Source organism: Antechinus flavipes, chromosome 1 (genome assembly GCF_016432865.1).
Source record: "Antechinus flavipes isolate AdamAnt ecotype Samford, QLD, Australia chromosome 1, AdamAnt_v2, whole genome shotgun sequence".
Taxonomy (NCBI): domain Eukaryota; kingdom Metazoa; phylum Chordata; class Mammalia; order Dasyuromorphia; family Dasyuridae; genus Antechinus; species Antechinus flavipes.
In genome coordinates this window covers 8,586,757-8,605,682 of record NC_067398.1, presented here as the reverse complement: position 1 = coordinate 8,605,682, position 18,926 = coordinate 8,586,757, and the positions used below count along the sequence as shown (strand labels likewise).

The following is an 18,926-nucleotide window of genomic DNA, read 5'->3' as shown; positions in this document are numbered from 1 at the left end:
CAGACAAGTAAACACCTGGTCCTAACGAACCAGGCATTTCCATCCCAAGCTGCTTCCCTGGCTGATGGCTTTCCACCATGTTGGAAAGCCCCTTAAGTCTGAGAGGAAGTTGTCAGTCATTCTAATCTGTCAGAACAATAGATGCTGGGCAGCTGGATGGCACAGTGGCTAGATCGTCAGGACCCGAGCTCAAATGCAGTCTCAGTCACTTGCTAGCTGTGTGACCCGGGTGAGTCACTTGCCCCAAAGGGGAAAAAAAAAAGGTATCCATGAAATACCCCTCAATCATTTCATCAGAAAACACTGATTAGGTGTTTATTCTGCAGCCACTGGGCGAGGCACAAGGGCCGCAAAGCAGAAGTGACGTTGCCCTGGTCTTCAAGGAGCTTGCAAGAAAACTAGCAAGAAAATGCTTATGATGAAGAGCTTAGCAGTGTCTGATACACAAAAAGAGCTGCATAGATGTTATTGTTGTTGTTGTTATGGTGATAGGGAAATATCTGACAGGAAAGGAGGCTTTCCAACAGGCAGAGGAAAGGAGACTATGGATTCCTGTTCCAATATGTGAAGGGGAAGATACCTGGATGAGCCATCCTAGAAAAAGTACAGGCGACCAGGGCCTTCAAAGGACCATCAGCTGGAGCTAATGAGGAAGGGGCCGATTTGGGCCGAATTTAAAGAAAAATTAAAAAAAAAATCCACTGGTACAGAAGACTCACATATCTCTGCTTGCCTAGGAGCTTAGGCTGTGATAGATACTGCATTCGTAAACCTTTGAAGAACTAGGATATTCACACAATTATAGAGATGTGGAACAGATGGGCACAGGATCTGCGGATAAAAATAACAAGAGTGGGAGAGCAAATGATTAAACATACTTAAATCCTTCTAGAATCATCGAATTTCAGGGTGGAAGGGACCCCAGAGGCCAACTAATCCATGCTCCCATCAAGTCTGTTAATTCCTTTAGAGCACCATGGACAGATGGTAACTCGGCCTCTGGGAGATGTGCTGTTGGGACACTGGTCCACTCTATTTGGGGAGAGAGCACTTATTGTTTCAGTCCAGTTCAAAGGGGATTGATACTGAACTCGGAACTAGGTGATCTGGGAGATAGGAAATTTAATTAAGATGAGCCCCTACCTTCAAGGGGTTCATGGCCTAGTAAGGGAGTGATAGAATCCTACTACATTTACAGGTGTGATCTCACTTGATTTTCACAACAGCCTTTTGAGGTGATACCCCCCATTTTACACTTGAATAAACTGAGTACACAGAGGTTAAATGATTCCCCAGAGTCTCTAGAAAGTGTCGGAGGCCAGACTGGAACTCAGTTTGAACTTCTTGATTCCAGACCCAGCTATCTAGCTGTCTCCAGAATAGACAGCCATAACTCACAAGATTGCTTCAATGCCTTCCAGAGGCAAATGCATTATGTTACCAGAGAGGAAGGGGGAGAGGGAGAGAGAGAGAGAAAGAAAGAGGGAAAAGGGGAGGAGAGGATTAGGGAGAGGGAGAGAGGAAGAGGAGGAAAGAGGGAGAGGAGAGAGAGAGAGAGGGAGAGAGAGAGAGAGACAAAGAGAGAGAAACAGAGAGACAGAGACAGAGAGAGAGAGAGACAGAGAGACACACAGAGAGAGAGAGAGACAGAGACAGAGAGAGAGAGAGAGAGAGAGAGAGAGGCCATTAATATGTCAAAAGTCAAAAAACATTAAGCAACATTATATGCCAGTAGCAGTGCTAACCATTGGGGATATAAATTAAAGAGTTCCTACCCTCAAGGAGGTTATGGTCAAATCAGGAAAGATAATATTGAGAAGATGAAAAGGAAAAGAAAAGTGAAATCAAAGCTAAAAATGGAGTGTGTATTTATAGGGATAGGGAGTGGGGGGAAATGATGTTTTTATGCAATCAAAACCAAGCAACTGATGGAAAATTATTAGTTGGAATATTAAATTCTCTATAAAGAGAGGTTTGGAGAGAAGTTTATTGCTCCACCCTTCAATCAGAGAGCCATTGGGGAGTGGGAGTGCTGAGGAGGTGTTGAGTATTAAGGCTAAATCAGTCTTCATGAGAAGATTTCAGGTGATGAGCATATCCTGGGGAAGGCATGATGCTCGTGGAGTTAAATCCAAGTAGAACTGATGGGGAAATGGGAAGAATTAGGGCTAAAGACTTCTTGATAGAATTAGATGGTTAGAAAGTTATTTTTTATGGTGATATGGAGTCTTCATTTCTGTAACATGACCCACCAGCCCCATAGAAACAGTACAGAGGATTTGTGACAGACTTTTAAATATTTTCCTTGGACTTCTCTTTTCCAAGCCAAACATATTGAGTTCCTTCGATTGTTCCTCCAAACGGCCACAACACAAATGCTATATTTTCCAGATGCCCCGCTAGCAGTTCTCCTCCTGCCTAAAAACTATTGTCCGTTTCCCTCTTAAGATGTAGCACTCGGAGGTGAATTAGCATCCAGATGTGGTCCAGTCACTGCTGAGTGACTATTACTTAGAGCTTCTTGGAGTCTGGTCACCCCACTCAGTCTAACAGATCAGCTTTCCTTAGCAGTCACCTCACAAAATTAGATCACATTAAGCTTTTTACCATAGGGCTTTTTACAAATGAACAGCTGTCAAACTAGATCTCCCCCATCGGGCACTTGGTCTAAGGGTGGGATCAAAAACACCCTGTTATTTTAGCCTTGACAATTTAGCTACCTCAATCAAGTGCTAAAAAGCCCTGAAACTTGAATCATACTTAGATAGCTCAAGGAAACTTGACAGCATCCTTGGGGTCATCTATTATTGATTTACTTATTGTATATGTAGGTCCTTTTCCTTTTTATTTGATCTCTTTGTGCTATAGACCTAGGAGTGGTATTGCTGGGTCAAAGAATATGTGTGGTTTTGTAGCCCTTTAAGCATAGTTCCAAATTATTATCCAGAATGATCAAATTAATTCATAATTCCACCAACAGTTTATTGGTCTGTCTATTTCCTGAAATACCTAATATCTATTTCCTGAATATCTCCAGCATTTATCATTTCTCTTTTTTTAAAATCTCTTTTAGGATATGTGCCTACTCATGGCATGATTAGATCATCTATAATTTATCAAAGGAGTTGAGAAAGAATTCATTCCAAAATCTGGAAAGCGTATACAAGTTTTTCCCTAATTTTAGATAAAGAAATGGAGCCAGGGGTGAAATGACCAGCTCATCGGTCACACAGCTAAGAAAATCTCCAGCAAATCCAGGTCTTCCTAATTCTACTCAATGTGCCACACCGTAGCTCTCTGCCAAATGGAGAGATGTGAGCCAAGAGCGGCAAATATTGTCTTACTGTACAAACTCATCCGTAAACCACCACGGAGGAGGAAACAGAAGTTTACAAACAACATTGTCTCATCCAAATAGTGGAAAGTAGGAAACAAGTCTGGGAAAAACACTTGGCACGAGATCCAAGTTAGCCAGATCATCCCAAGCCCGGATGAAACTGGCAAGAGGACCACAAATAGTCGGAAAATGTTTGTCAACATTTCTGTAATGATCCATTTGTGCCATCAGTGACAGAGGAACCCTACGTTTGGACCCTGACAACTCAATCAGTTGGAAAAGCTTTGTAGAAAATGCAGAGGAGTGTCTGCATCAGAGCAGTCGCACATCAAGGAAACCACACTTAGGGTACTTCAGTGACCACCATTTTAATCATAGGAACAGAGAATGGCCCCATCCATTCATCAGTGTAGGAAGTGCCCAGTGAGACGCTTCTAGCACTTTCTCTGCAACTTTTATTCTTGGAGAACCAACTGGAACCTCCAAGGAAGCCGACTCACAGGCAGTCCGTGTCAGAAGCATGATATAAACATGTTCCAGAGCTTGGGTAGGAATTAAAGTCAACCTCCCGGGTGTATAGTTCTCAAACTTCATCTGCTTCCCTTCTAGGGTACCGGCTCTCCTCCAGTCTTTTGGCATCTCTAATTCCTCACAGCCTTTTCAAGGCCATTGAACGCCTCATCAATCATCTCTAGCGGTTTTCTGCTCTGGAGAAGCTGGTCCGCCTCCATACAGTGACTTGAAGCCATTGTCTATCAATCAACATTTCCATGGCTTAGATTGGGTGGGGATTTCATATGGGTTCTTGTAACTGACTGTAGGTGTTGTGAAATTAATTATCAGTGAATATTGATTTCTGTACCTATTTTCTATACGTGAAGGCTGGCCAATGACTGGATGGGGAGGAGTGGGGGTCAAGGAGAGAGCTACATCGGGAGCTGTGAACCCGGGGATCCTCTGGAGAGCCAAGAGACTCGAAGAGAAGGGAGCTAATGCCCTCCTGCACGGATCCCGATACAAAACGAACATCCGTCTTGAGGAAATCCCACCTCAAAGCCCCTGAGTTTTTCAAAGCCCCTGTTCCAGCCAGAGGGATCTCTAACACTCCCTCTCCTTTTTTAGGTGTGAAGTCAGTCAAAAATGGGGGTGAGAGATGAGAAGGGAAAGTTCTGTGCGAATCTTGTTAAAGCGGGTAATAACCTGTGAAATTTGAATAACCCAAGTCGATAAAGGATAGGTGTGACAGGACACATGAGCTTTAATTAAAAGCTGATGGAACAGCCTTAAAAACTGGTGAAGTGTTTGTTTTTATTTACATTTTGTACATCCTCTAAAATAGGACGATTAATTCCGCAGTCCTTCAGAGCTGGCCAGGCCGATCTTTGCCAAAGCGATGGTTCCCTGGGTCATTCCCTTCCTGCCTTCCTGGGTCATTTTTCCTGCCCCCAAAACTCACTTTTGAAAACTTTGCTGCACTGATGCATCTCGTCTACTTCTGTGACTGCTTCTCTAAGGGAGAAGGGATCTGAGCACCAAGGATATTGCTAAGTGACGACGCTGAAGGAAGAACCCTTAGGTGTTGAGCTTGCACTGGAGGAAGGGCTGGGGGAAATGGCCAATTCCATGCAAGGCATTAAATGCACCGGGCCAGGGGAACCTCAGGCTCGTTCCAACTCTGCTGCTGAGTCCTTGGACGGGACCTCAGTTTCCTCAACCAGAAAGAAAACTGAATGAGCTGATCTCTAAGCCCCCGCCTAGTTTCTGGCTCCACGATTCTGACTACGACTGCCGTCTGCTAGAGAACCCTCCTTCTCTGAATTATTTAAGGGGTGTCTTGTCGGTAGGTTCATCGTGCTGAGTTCTAAAACATCAGGAATATGGCCGGAGGAGCCCAGAAACCAGGATGGGGAAGAGCAATGGCTTTTCCGCTCAGCTTCACCACAGATAGAAGAGGGCAGTCATGTTGTGTGACAGAGTAGATTTTAATTCTCCTTTTCTACAAGAAGGAAAGGAAACAAGCATTTATTAAACACCTACTATGCTCTGAGGGTTTGTCTCAAGGGCAGAGTCTTTGCAGGCCTTGGAGCTGGTGCTCAGCTGGTATCTTTTTTCTCTCAAGACAGCGAGGCACATTGGAAACAAGCAAATCCACCAAAAAGCCAATAGGGCAACATGGATCAGGGCAGAACCTCAGTCTCCAGATCTGCTAGGCCCGGTCCTGGGAAGCCCCCGATCTCTCTAAAAGAGGCGTGTGGCTCAGAGGACGAGGGGTTAGGTCCCGACTATGTCCCAAGGATACCGTGTTCTCTCTTGTAGAATGGGGACACACCTTACACTCCCCACCTCCTAAGAAGGTGCCGAGGCGCTAAGTCAAGCTGTGTGACCTTGGGGGAAGGTGGCACCTGAACAGCCACCTTCCCGGGGCCATTGTGGAATTTATGCACCGTCAAATGCTGGAGAAACGAGGTTGTGTCTGGTATTTGTCACCTGTATACAGAGGCCACTGCCACCATCCGTCCTCCAGGGCTTCCCAACTGGGAAAAGCCAGGAAGATGGACCGATAGTGGCCGGCAGGGCTGTCAGCCTCGGCCCTGCTTAAACCTGGAAGCGTTCATCGGCAGCCTGGTCGGGAGGGGGTGAGGCGGGGGGACAGGACGTATTTTTCAGCCATATCTGCTCTTGGAAATCCTCCCCTGAGATCCAGGAAGCCTAAAGTGTTAGTGAGACAAGTGTGGAAATGTGTGTGTAACTGTGTATGTGTGTGAGTGTGTGAGGGAGAGGAGTGGGCCTGTGGGGGGGGCTACCTAACTTTCAGCCAGCTCTTGCTCCATCAAACATCAGTGTGGTCAGAAGGACTCATTTTGAGGCCTCTCTCTGTGTCCTCAGAGGTCAGGGTTGGCCACTTACTGTTCGGGAGTTTTATCAGATGGTTAAGAATTCAGTCTTCCTCTTTGGCTTTTGTTTTCATTAGTGAATAAAGGTTGTACCAAAGGCATCGATGATGAGTTACATGCGGTGAAACCAAATCTATAAGAGACAAACTCTGTCTTTTCTATAGTAAAAGGAAAAAGCTTGAGCCCAGATGTTGGGATTTGGAATTGTTTTTGTTTTTGGGGAGGCAGGGAGGGGACAGAAGACAACATAAATAGATAGAAATCTCTCTACCAAAAGCTTTTGTTATTGTAAAAAGAGAAGGTGAAAAGGGATAGGGAGGCCCTGGGGGCTTGTGGGGAAAAGCCAGCTACTTTTTCATCTCCAAGATTGTGCTTCCTGGGCCCCGGTTCTTAGCGCTGCAGATGTTGCAGAATTGTCCAGCAGAATTCTGAAAAAACAGGAAAAAAAACCAAACAGATCCATGTAACACGAGAAATAATTTATTCCCCCTCCCATGGAGCATGGAATAATGTTTCCTGTTTTCTTGATGACATCTGCTTATCTTCGAAATTGCTCTTGCAACAACCGGCATGTTTTTGACAAGCATTTTACCCAAGAGAAAAATGACTCACCAACAAGATAGGAGAAACCGATGTGTACATGTATATGCATGTGTGTACACACGTGTTTATTACCCAACATGTAACTGTAGTTACACACGCACGTGTGTTTGTGTATGTGACCAGTCTGCACGGACAGGAGAAGAGGCCTGGCTGGGATTCTGGGCAAATTCTGGAGGTGGGAATACCTGGGCCCACTTCCGACTTGCCCTTTGCCCTCTAGTCCCCTCAGCAGCCCTCGTTGTCCGTTCTTCCAAGTGACATATTATAGAACGGCTCCTTTTTGTCAACGGAGGGAGCTCCCACCTGAATTTAGGCTCAGAACAAGAGCTTTCTCTGATCAGCCAAGTTGCGGACTTGACAGATCCCTCAGTACCACATGACGGACAGACTGCTGACTTGGCGAAGGAAGGGACCTTGGAGACCAGTTAGCTCAAATCTCTCATTTTTCAAATGGGGAAACTGAATCCCCGAGAAATTTAAGGGCTAAGGGGTTACTGAATATCAAAGGGGAGCTCTGTTTCCAGGCCTGGCCCTTCTGTCCCTGCCCCTTCTCTCTTGCACACGTATATACTGAGGAAGAACAGAAGGGGTCTCTGGACCTGCTCTGTGGGTGCTCCCTCCTAACCATCCCCTCAGAGGCCCCAAGTGCCCATGACAACGACCCTCCCACACCGATGCCCAGTGACAGCTCACCATGCTGGGGACGGGCAGACACTCTTTGTGGAACATGTGCCGACAGTGGAAGATGACAGCACTGAAGGGCTTTGCTGCATCTGTTGGGGGAAAAACAAAACTCAGTTTTCCCACCTTGGCTGAAGAGCCACTTGTGGGATACTCATCCTGCCTCCAGCCACCGAGGGGCAGTGCAGGGTCCCACCTGATCATTCCTTCAAAGCCGGCCTTAAGCAGACATTAAAAAGGGCAGGAGATACCCCTGGAAGGATGGAAGTGCCCCTGGAAGGCAGAGAGACACCCTGGAGGACGTTCCTGGAAGGATGCACAATGTGGAGAATGTCCCTGGGCCTCTGTAGGCCCCAACTATTCCAATGAGGCTGGGCCAGAAAGCCCCTTTAAATCAGTGATCTAATCTCTGTCTGGAGGCTGACAATGTAAGGGGAGAGCCCACGACCTCTGGAAGCTACTCCGGCCATACTGGGACAGCAGTTTTCCAGACATCGGCCCTCCATGGGCCCCTTAGCAGCTCCCCTCCCTGCTTCATATTAAGTCCTTTGGGGTCATTCCAGCCCTCAGCTTAGGGATTTGTGGGGCCCTCTGGCAATTCTATGAAGCCTATGGGCCTGTCCTCAGGAAAAAAAATGTTTTTAAATACACAAAATAAAATCCACAAGATTACTAAAAAAACCAAACGTGATTCTTTCCCCTCCCAAGAGTAAGGCTCGCAAAGTGCTGCCGTAGCTGCTCATTTCATCCTTCCAACAATCCAGGGAGGTTGACGTCTTTATTGTTAACTTCATTTCATAGACTGAGGCGTCAAGAGGGGATGTGTCTAGAGGTGGGCTCTGGGTGCAGGTCATCTCAACAGCAAGCCCAGGCCCACCTTGTTGTCTCTAGGGACATGCACGACTTAGCCCAAGCCCAGCCTCTTCCCAAAGGAAGGCCTCTTCTGCACTCCTTGAGCATCTTACCTGCAGGAAGCACAGGGGAGAGACACGACTCGCAGATGTTTTCTTCTGCAAGGAAACACAGAGAGTTAGCAGCCTTTTTCTGGCTGCCTTGCCCAGAGGCCGGGTGCTCTGCTCCATCCCATGCTCCCATTCTACGGCAGGACACTCTGCTCCATCCCACGCCAGGAGTTGGGTCACTCACCATCAACCAGGATGCCTTTCATCTGGGAGCGGTGCATTTTCTTTAGGAGGGACAAAGAGTCTGCCACCAGGATCTTCTTGCAGCCTTCACGAAGGAGAATCTAAGGGACACCGTGACAAACACTGATTTGTAAAAAAGCCAGGAGGCAGAAAGCAGCTGTGGGCAGACTGCCAAGGACCTCTGCATCCCGGGGCCATGCTGACTGTTTTCAGTGTAGTGTCTCACTTCGCTCCTTAGTACTGATCAGATCAGATCGATCTGGATGCAGATAGGGACTCTAGGGTCATGCACACGGACCCCCAATATTTAAGAAAGGAGAACACTGTCCTTCCAGCACATTTAGACTGCCTACCAAACGCCAGCACGAGAGCAAGTGCCCTGAAAGGGAGGAGGGAGGCTTTGTGTGCCACTGCCCCACAGACCCTGCTTCAGATTCGGAGAAAGCCAGCCCAGAACTCTGTGGCTGAGAGCCTTTTTATTAGGCGTGCCTTTCAGAGCCCCCGCCTTGTTTCCAGTCCAGAGCTGCCAAGCAGAGGACCTGACTGCTCCTTCTAAACACGATACAGACCCTGCCCCCTCCTCAGCAGCCACAGTCATAGGAGCCGAAGAAAGAAAATGCTTGAAATCAAAACTACTGGCACTGCAAACTGGCTCTGGGTCAGAAACGGCTTAGGCTTTATCGACAGAAGAATGATTAATAGGTAACATTTCTGTAGCACCTACTATGTGCCGAGTACTATATAAGAACCGTACAATCATTATCTCATTTGAGTTGAATTTTACAGTTGAAAATACTGAGGCAGACAGAAGAAGACTTTGGACAAGTGATTTTGTGAATTTGAACTCAGGTCTTCTTGACTCTGGGGCCAATATTGTGTAACATTAATCCCAAAAAGGCCCTGCTACAGAGGAGGCCACAAAAGACAACCTGCTTGGTGAATGGACCTAAGAATTTCTGGAACTTTCCATCTGGCTTCTGACTAAAAGCTTCTGTGTGTTTCCCTGCTAGAGAGTGAGCTCCTTGAGAGCAGGGCCCAGCTTAGTCTTCTGGTGAATCCACATTCCCCTGAAGTACTTGGTCCCATGCTTACTCCAGGGAAGGTGATTTGCATGGTCTCATGCTGTCACTCTATGGCAAGACAGTCTTTTCCATTTTATATGCTCACTCCATGGCAGGACACTCTACTCAGTCCCATGCTCTCACTCCATGATAGGACACAGCTCCATCCCATGCTCTCACTCCACGGTAGGGCACCCGGCTCCATCCCATGCTCTCACTCCACGGTAGTCATTCTGCTCAATCCTATGCTCTCACTCCAAGGCAGGATGCTTGACTTGGTCCCATGCTCTCACTCCATGGTAGGACACTGCTCCATCCCATGCTCTCACTCCACGGTAGTCATTCTGCTCAATCCTATGCTCTCACTCCACGGTAGTCATTCTGCTCCATCCTATGCTCTCACTCCAAGGCAGGATGCTTGACTTGTTCCCATGCTCTCACTCCATGGTAGAACACTGCTCCATCCCATGCTCTCACTCCATGGTAGGATACTCTGACTAAGATGACACAAAGATGGTGGCTTAATGAAAAGCCTACTGACTGATCTGTCCAACAATGGAATGGAATGACTTGGAAGATAGAGAGATTCCCATCCCTGGAGGGATCCAAAGGAGCGCTGAATTTCCTACCTTAGGGAAGCCAGATACAGGTGAGACTAGATGATCTCTGAAGTTTCAGAAGCTGAAATTCTGGGATTCTCAAGTCAAGAGCACAAAAGCACATCTGTCTCCCTGACATAAAACTTCACAAAGAACCGGTGCCCGATCCTGAGTGGGTGATCAAGAATACGATACATGAACGTATGGGGGTTCTTGAAGAAGGAGCTTGTAAGATTCAACTTATCTGAGAGTGAGATGAATTCCATGAACTGATGACTGGTTCACAAGAAAAAAAGTGCCCAAGGGGAAAATCTGAATGGATTTTAAAGGCAAAATCAGAATCAAGTACATAGCTGAACTCGGATTAACAGAAAACTCAAGATTTCCCAATTTGGAAGCTCAAATGGGGGAAAAATGCTTGAAAAGATTCAGACTCATCTGTCCAGAAGGATCTCCCCTTTCTAAAGAGATACATGGAGCACAGCCCTCTGAAAAAAGTGTCGCCATCAGAATTTTGTGACTGGGAAAAGGAAGTGTATTCAGAAACAAGCATCCATGGGAATGAAAAGCCATGAATATCACAAATGTAGCTTTTTTCACGCCTTTCTTAATATAATCCAAACCTCAGAAACCAAATAATGAAAACATAGACAAATTTCACCCTTGATTCTGACAGTATCAGGCAGGTTTATGAGATGATCTGGTAACCAACGGTAGAAAACATCCATTTAGTGCATGTGGACAAATAACAATCTGAAGAAAATCAAAAGAAGGACAATTTCAAGAAAGAGAATATGCAATATTACAAGCCAACATCCCATTATTCAGGCAAGAGTTTCAGTATCATGGTATGTACGTCATGATAACAACAGATCTAAAGAACCTCAAATTCAACAGGATGTGGTTGACTTCAATTACTGCAGCCAGTATTTTCCTGGACAGTAAAGGCAGAGATTAAGCAGTTTTCATAACTGACAAAAGGAGGGAGCACTGTGGGGTTATCCTACATATTTCTTTACTGATTTTCATCCTTTCTTTTGACTGCCTGTTTTCCAGTGCATCTAAAACATTTAATGTGTTCTCAGAAATCTGGGTCAACTCTTTCTTTCCCTAACCTCCTAGCCTAACTCAAAACTGTGGTTGTCTAGAAATCCAGTGGCTGGGTTCTCTGTTGCCATAGTCATTTAAAAACCACCAAATCTTGGGTTAACTGCTTCTCCACACCTCTGAAGTACGATCACTTGGACAAAGAGCTTGTGATGAGTGGGAACAAGAGGTAGAATTTACCTTACTTTTAATGAGCAGCTTCATCCTATCTTGTGTGACATTATCATTGATAAAGTAGGAAATCTTCCAGGTGATGATTAGATCAGGGTACGAGTTACTAGCACATCATGCCCTACGAGCTATTATCACATCTCTTTGTCCGAACGGCAGCGAGCGCATCCGTGAGACGGAGGAGGACTTGATGCTAGAGGAGGCCTGGCAAATGCATTCTCTGCTGTCAAGAGATCCCAGCAGGAGCCATTTCCAGGCCTTCACAGGCTCATCGATACAGGTCTCAGCTCGAGAGCTGGAGGCGACCTCATTTGCAAAATGAGGAAATGGAAGTCCAGGAAGGCCATGTGACTGATGGTCCAGAGAGTCCAAACTGCCTCATTTGATTCATACAAGGACCCTGGGAGGAGCCTCTGCCTTATGTGTCCATTTATTCCACCTAAGGGTCTCCCCTTCCTGAAGCACTCATCCAGAGGCAATCTTCACTCACATTTCATCACGCTTAGATTTCACAAAGCACACAAGCATTAATAATGTTTTACACAGGTATAAAAATGGAACTGATCTGCACAGAGCCCCTGGTCCCAAGGCCAGGGCACTTTCTTCTGTGCCACAAATGTATGGACAGATATACATAATACTCACTATCCCCCTCCCCAGTGAATATAACTAAAACCCCTCTGACTCCCAAATGGCCTTTGTGGTCACCTCCCAGACACCCTCTCATCCAATCTACTGCCAAAACTTTTTCTGCCACCGCAGCAGCCCATATGCCCTCCTTTTTACAGTCACGATTCTGCATCACCGCAGTGGTCTCCCAATTGGTCCTTCTACTCCTAATCTGCCCTCTCTAGTTCATCCCCACAGAGCTGCCAAGCTAATACTCCCGCTGCACCGGCCGAACGGTACCACTCCCCACTCCGCTGCACTCAGTGGCAGTCCTGGGAAGTTCCTCCTGACACTGCCCAAATCTACCCCTGAAAGTCTGCTCGCTGTTCCTAGTCCTGCCTCCTGGGATCCATCCCCTGCACAAACAGACCATTCAGGTGGCTTCTCTTTGACACCCTCTGAATGTGTCTCCCATCCTTTGTAACAAGATCCAAGGTGGACTAACGGTCCCTCCAAACTCCGCCTGCTCTGACACGGGCACGTCTGTCTGCCCAGGCACTTGCCCTTTCCCGAGCAGATAACTCGGCTCCCTCCATGTGTGATTACACTTTTGTGCTGTTAAGAAATAACAAGAAGGACAGATTCCGAAAAACTTGGAGAGACTTGTATGAACTGATGAGCCAGGAGAGCCCTGCACAACACCATTGTAATGGTGACTCGGCCACTCCGACCAAGGCAGCGATCCGAGACGATTCCCAAGGACCCATGATGAAAAATGCTGCCCTCTCCAGAGATCTGGGCAACCTTTGAGTGCATTCTGAAGCACACTTTTTACTCCCTTTATTTTTCGTGTGTGTGTGTGTGTGTGTGTGTGTGTGTGTGTGTGTGTGTGTGTTTTACAACACAACTAATATAGAAGTCTTCTGCTTGACTTCACCTGTATAAGTTAGAATATGGACTTCAAAACTCTAAAAAATGAACATCCAATTTCTTTAAAAATATTAATGGGAAATAGCCCATGAAACTAAAGTATATTCATTTTTTAAAAATAGATGTGCCACTCAATTTCTTTTCTGAATTTCTTCCAAGGACGAGAAGGGGAAAGAGCTGTTGAGAACGAGGATTTAAATACACAGCACTTACTATGTGCCAGACACTGTGCTAAACCCTTAGAAGTACTATTATAGTTGATCTTCACTTCAAGCCTGGGATCGTAGGTACTGATTTTATCTCCATTTTACTGTTAGGGAAACGGAGGCAGGCAGAATGGAATTTCTCTTCCCTCCTCTTCAACAAAACTATCAACACATAATTATTTTAATGCAGGAGTAATTCCACGAAAAGATTAATCCATGAACAATTTAAGCACCACAGAGACTGTGACTTTGGGCTTAGGAGCTCTATTAAGAAAGCATGATTTGTGGGAACCCGGTAGAGTCACGGTTCAAGACCAGAGCCGAGTCTGTTGGGACTCATGGGTGCTCCTTGTGCTCAGCGTCCACTTGTGATGGACACAGCCCCTATGCTGGGAGTCTTAAGCTTGCTGGGAAGATGACAGATGGAGAAGAACCCCCTTCCAGGCAGAGCAGAAACATGAAGCAAAACCAGAGGGAGAGCACTGTGCACACGGGCCCGAGGGCAGAGGGCCCTGAAAACCAGACACGAGCCTCATCTTCTCTCCATCCTTCTTGATGTGCTCTTTCTAGGCAGCTGCTCACACCCACTTCCCTTAGCAGGGACGAGATTCCCCGGGAGATGCTTCCGTTTAGCTTCCTTCCTATTAGGTTCACTAGCTTGTCTTCCTTTTCCCGTTCCAACCTTGGGGTACGAGGAAGTACCACCTCTGCACCCCATCTCAAGGAGCCTCGTGACTCTCACTGGCATGGACCTTCTGTCTCCCTACTTTTCTTAAGGTTCTTCTGCTTCTGGGAAGAAATCCTTGTTATATCGGGGACAGTTTTCCTTGGAGAGAAGGAAGACCAATCTAAAATAGTAAAAAGGTTTGGCGGGTTTGGGGGAAGTCATTAGAGTAAAACAAATTAGTGTTAACAAACTCCTGATGAGCAGATCCATTTAAAAGATAATTTGTAATTAGATGTTGATAACTGAGTGAGGAGGATGAATGATCACAAAATAGGAATTAATGGGAATGCTTTCAGTTCGCTCCTGACATTGAGTCAAGGTTACCGGAGGCAAATCATCCTGATATCAGAAAGTCTTCTCCAGGGGAGGAACTTCTCCCCCCCGGGCCTGGCCTCGGTTCACAGTAAACAAATTTGGAACAAGCGGAAAAATCCGAGAGTGGCGGAAACACTTCTCGGGGGCTGACGGGCGAAGAATGAAGAGTCTCCAAGGACAAAGGAGCATCCGAGGGCTGCCAGGTGCTGCAAGCCCCCTGAGTGTCATTTCTATGACTTTAATGGCTGACTTTGGGACTCGGGGGGTCCTACGAGCTCCCCCGGCATCTGGAGAAGTGCTGGGACGCCGGGGCAGGTCCCAATGGAGGGAGAAGGACCAACGTTTTCAGGGAGGGAGCGGTCATGGGGGTTTCAAGCTGACAAGATTAGACTCGTTGGGGACATAACTGATCACGAGAGATGGACCCTGAGTCCTGGAGAAGGGAGTGGCTTTCCCCAAACCAGGTGGAATCAGAACCGGGCTGGGAAGTTGGCCAGCTCTCGTGGCCGGCGGGATTGGGGGGCCCAGGGCGGGACGCCTGTGGACCCGAGAGTGACTCACCAGGGGTGACTGCCCCGGAGTGGGCGGGGGGCTCTGGCGCTGCCTCCTGACTGGCACCGGGGGCATTGCTGCCCGCCAGGGGGCGACGCTGGGCCGGCCTTCTCCCTGCCGGAGAGGCCGCTTACCTGGAGATTGTAGTCCTGCAGGATTTTCACCAGCGAGTCTCTCAGGTTGGGAATCTCCATCCCTTCCTTAATTCGGTGAATGAGGAGAATCGGGTCAACATGGGTGCCGATGTTGTTTAACAGGCCGGTGATGAAGGCTGTGGGAGAGACACAGGCCGAGTGAGCACAGGGTCACCCAGTGCATCCACGTGGCCCGCACAGGGGCACCGAGGGGCCCGACCCTGCCCGTGTCCCCTCGGAGCTTACTCTGGGCGGGGGGCCCTGAGGAGGGGAAGGGAAGGAGCGCGGTTGCGGCCCCTACTTCACGCCAGAGACCGCGCCAGCGCTCTCCAGAGGGCGTCGCATTAGGTCCTCGTAATAACCCCGACAGGTAAGTGCTGAAGGGCCAGGCTCACCTGGAGGGGCTCTGGGGGTGTGGATGCGAGTGTGAGTGAGTGTGTGTGTGTTAAGTGTCCGTCTGTGTGCCCATGGGAGTGTGTGGGCCTGGGGGTTCAGGAGTGAGGGTCAGTGAGCCCAGAAACCCCAGAAGGGTGAGATGGGAGGGAGAGGGACAGAGACTTTGGGCCCGAGAGGGAGGTGCCAAGTCCTAGGCTTTGAAGGTCAAGTAGCTGAGCCGCAGGGACGGCTGGAGGCTGAGGTCAATGGAGATGGAGAGAAAGAGCTTGGAAAACCTGAACGACTTCTCTGGGCCGGCTGGGATCCAAGCATCCGGCTCGCTGAGAACCTCCGGGGCCAGGAGAGGAAGCCCACACACACACACACACACACACACACTGACACACTGACACACACACACACGCACGCACACACAAACACACACACTGACACACTGACACACACACACATGCACGCACACAGACACAGACACACACACACACATACACACACACACACTGACACACTGACACACACACACACACGCACGCACACACAAACACACACACAGACACACACAGACACACTGACACACACACACATGCACGCACACAGACACAGACACACACACACGCACACACACACACATAGACACACACAGACACACACAGACACACACAAACACAGACACAGACAGATACACACAGACAGATACACACACACAGACACACACACACACAGACACACACAGACACAGATACACACAGACACAGACACACACACACACAGACAGACACACACACACACACAGACAGATACACACACACAGACACACACACACACAGACACACACAGACACAGATACACACAGACACAGACACACACACACAGACAGATACACACACACACACGCACACACACACACACGCACGCACACACTCACACACACACACAGACACACACACGCGGCTTACGCGGCTTGTCGATGGAGTACAGGATCAGGTCCTCCCACAGCTCGGCGTCGTCGTGCTCCTTGGCAAAGTCGATGGCCTTGTCCACGTCGTGCAGCTCCTCCATGATCATCTTCAGGGCGCTGCGACTGTTGCCCATGCGGCCTGGGGGCGGGAAGGTGAGGGGGTCCCTCCAGAGCTCCCACTTCCCGCCAGCATCGGGGCTCAGCAGCCTCCGCCCCTCCCTCTCGGCCGTTCTGCCTCTACACCAGCCCCGCCCCACCTGCACCAAGCCCCAAGGGCTCCTGGGAAATCTCTTTTCAGAGACTACTCCCAACAGAGGGGAAAGCTTGGGCTCCCCCAGGTTCACACACGCGGGACACTCTCCTTAGGAGGAAAGGTGACCCCCAGAGGGGAGGGGCTTGGCAGGGTCATTCAGGGAGCAGCATCCCTGGGGCAGGGGCAGCTCCGGGGGGGGGGTTTGGAGCGTGACCACGAGGCCGGGCCCTCGGAGCGCCCCCCAGCGTTACTTACTCAGCAGATAGACGGTCTCTTCCACAAAGTTTCTCTGCTGGCAGATCTCAAGAGCCTGAGTTGGAGCAGAAAAAGAGAAAGGTGACTCTGGGGCCGGAGCAGTGTCCCAGCATCGGGGGCCTGGGCCCGAGGCCTCCACCGGCAGCCGTGACTCATGTGGCCGAGCCCCGGGCACGTGGCCGGGAGGGCCCCCCTGGGCCGGCCCTAGCTGACGGCAGCAGAGGGGGAGCCTTCCTGGTTTCAGGCTTTAGCAAGATCTTAATCTTTTTGAGGATTTAATTAAATTAAATTTAATATAATTTTGCAATTAAAATCTTGAAGACTGTTCACTGACGGTCCTAGCCCAGGTGCTGGTCTCAGGCCCCTAGAAGGGGACCCATGTCCTTCCTCATTTAAGTGACAAATAAAAGGAACTTACATAGGACACCAAGCAACAAGACCTCCCCCAGTCACTGTTTGGCATCTTTCTCTCAAGGCCGGAACATGACGGGAGGAGAATTTTGCTCAAGTATCAGCCAGAAGGCGGAGGCGAATCAAGGTGAAAATAAAGAGATTAAGCCCGGACGATCAGATTTCCCTCGAAAGAATTGAATGATGGCTCAGGGCAGGGCTTGTTCTTTACATGTAAAAAGGGCAGGTTTGTCCATGGACACCGCAGACCGTTTTGGGGGGAGAGTCCCCGTTGTCGGGCCCCCAAGGACCCCAGCTGTCATCGGTGCCTCTGGTTCGGCCCAGAAAATGGAGGAACGATTTACACAACGACTGCGGTGGAAGCTGAAGATCCCCTTTTCTTTCTCTCCAGCAGCCTCAGGTAATCCAACCCACTGCAGTCTCTTGGCTGACAGGAGCAGGTTACAGGAAGTCATCGTGGGGAGAAAAGGTGAACAAAAACACAGACAATACAACTGGGATCATGTGTCAAAGACCGGAGAAGGCTGAGAATAAGATGCCCCAAAAGCCCCTCCCCCAGGGGGAGCCCCTCCTTTGTGGTGGCGGACATCTGGAAGATCACAAAGCATCTGAGGAAAGGGCCAGACACGGAGGACCCCCTCGGGGCCAAGCGGGTCCTGGTGACCTCGGTACTGGGAGGCTGGCGTGATGGTGGTGTCTGATGGAAGCTGATGAGGGAATGGAGGCAAGGAGCTCTGCTTGGAAGCACTGATATTGTGGAGGCCTGAGTACCCAAGGGCCTGGACCAGAACGGCGGCTGTTAAAACAGACAGGCTCGACGTGAGCCCCTGCGGCCCCAGAGACTCCTGCTAGCTCTGGCAGCCTGGAAATCTGTGACCGGGCAGTCCTGGGGTGGGCACAGTTGGGGCTTGCAGACCCTCAGTCCAAGCCGGCCAGAAGCTGGCCCAGGACAGCCTCAGAAGAGCTCCCTCCGGGGCCCGCCATCACTTCTGTTATTCCTCTTGTGCTTGTTCCCTCTTGACTTGCCTTCCTTGACTTGCCGGCTGAACGACGCTGAGGGTCCTGACCCTGAAGCCGGGCTCGATACCCGCTCCAGCCCTTCATTATCGGGGAAACGAGCCGACATGGAGCTGAAGGCTTCTTAAAAGCCCCCGCGGTTTCCAAGATTAAAACCCTGTCAGTCAGGAAACATTATTAAGCGCTTTCTGCAGATGTGCCAGGCCCAGCGCTGAGAACTGGGGAGAGCCAAAGGGCCAGAGATAATCGTGACCCTCAAAGGGCCCACGGGCCAGCCGGGGAGGCAACAAGCAAACCCACGTCCAAAGCCGCAGCGGAGAGGATAAGGAAATGATCCTTCCTGCAGAAGGGGGCCGGGGGAGGGACCCTGAAGGAAGCCAGGGACGTCCAGAGATGAAGAGCCATGGGCAGTGGCCCAAGAGAGAGAGGGTCTGCTCTGGGGAGCACCAGAGGCAAAGTCCTTGGACAGGGGGTGTAGGGGAGGCTATGAAGGGCTCGGAAAGCCAAACCGGACTGTCCAGAGCCGCCCTGGGGAACGTGATTAGTCCAAGCTGTTAGGGGATCATTT

The 18,926-nt window shown here is 49.1% G+C and overlaps 1 protein-coding gene across 1 annotated transcript in view; it reads right to left on the bottom strand.

Annotated features, from left to right (window-relative positions):
• Positions 1 to 5,300: 5,300 nt before the first annotated feature.
• VPS41 (VPS41 subunit of HOPS complex) overlaps positions 5,301 to 18,926 on the bottom strand; it is a 149,720-nt gene continuing 136,094 nt past the window's right edge. The window contains exons 23-29 of the mRNA XM_051978695.1: positions 16,931 to 16,985; positions 16,421 to 16,561; positions 15,072 to 15,208; positions 8,662 to 8,761; positions 8,481 to 8,525; positions 7,528 to 7,607; positions 5,301 to 6,659 (exon numbers count right to left, since the gene is read on the bottom strand). Of these exons, the coding sequence (XP_051834655.1) occupies positions 6,579 to 6,659; positions 7,528 to 7,607; positions 8,481 to 8,525; positions 8,662 to 8,761; positions 15,072 to 15,208; positions 16,421 to 16,561; positions 16,931 to 16,985 (639 nt within the window). The 3' untranslated portion in view covers positions 5,301 to 6,578. The remainder of the gene's footprint in view (positions 6,660 to 7,527; positions 7,608 to 8,480; positions 8,526 to 8,661; positions 8,762 to 15,071; positions 15,209 to 16,420; positions 16,562 to 16,930; positions 16,986 to 18,926) is intronic.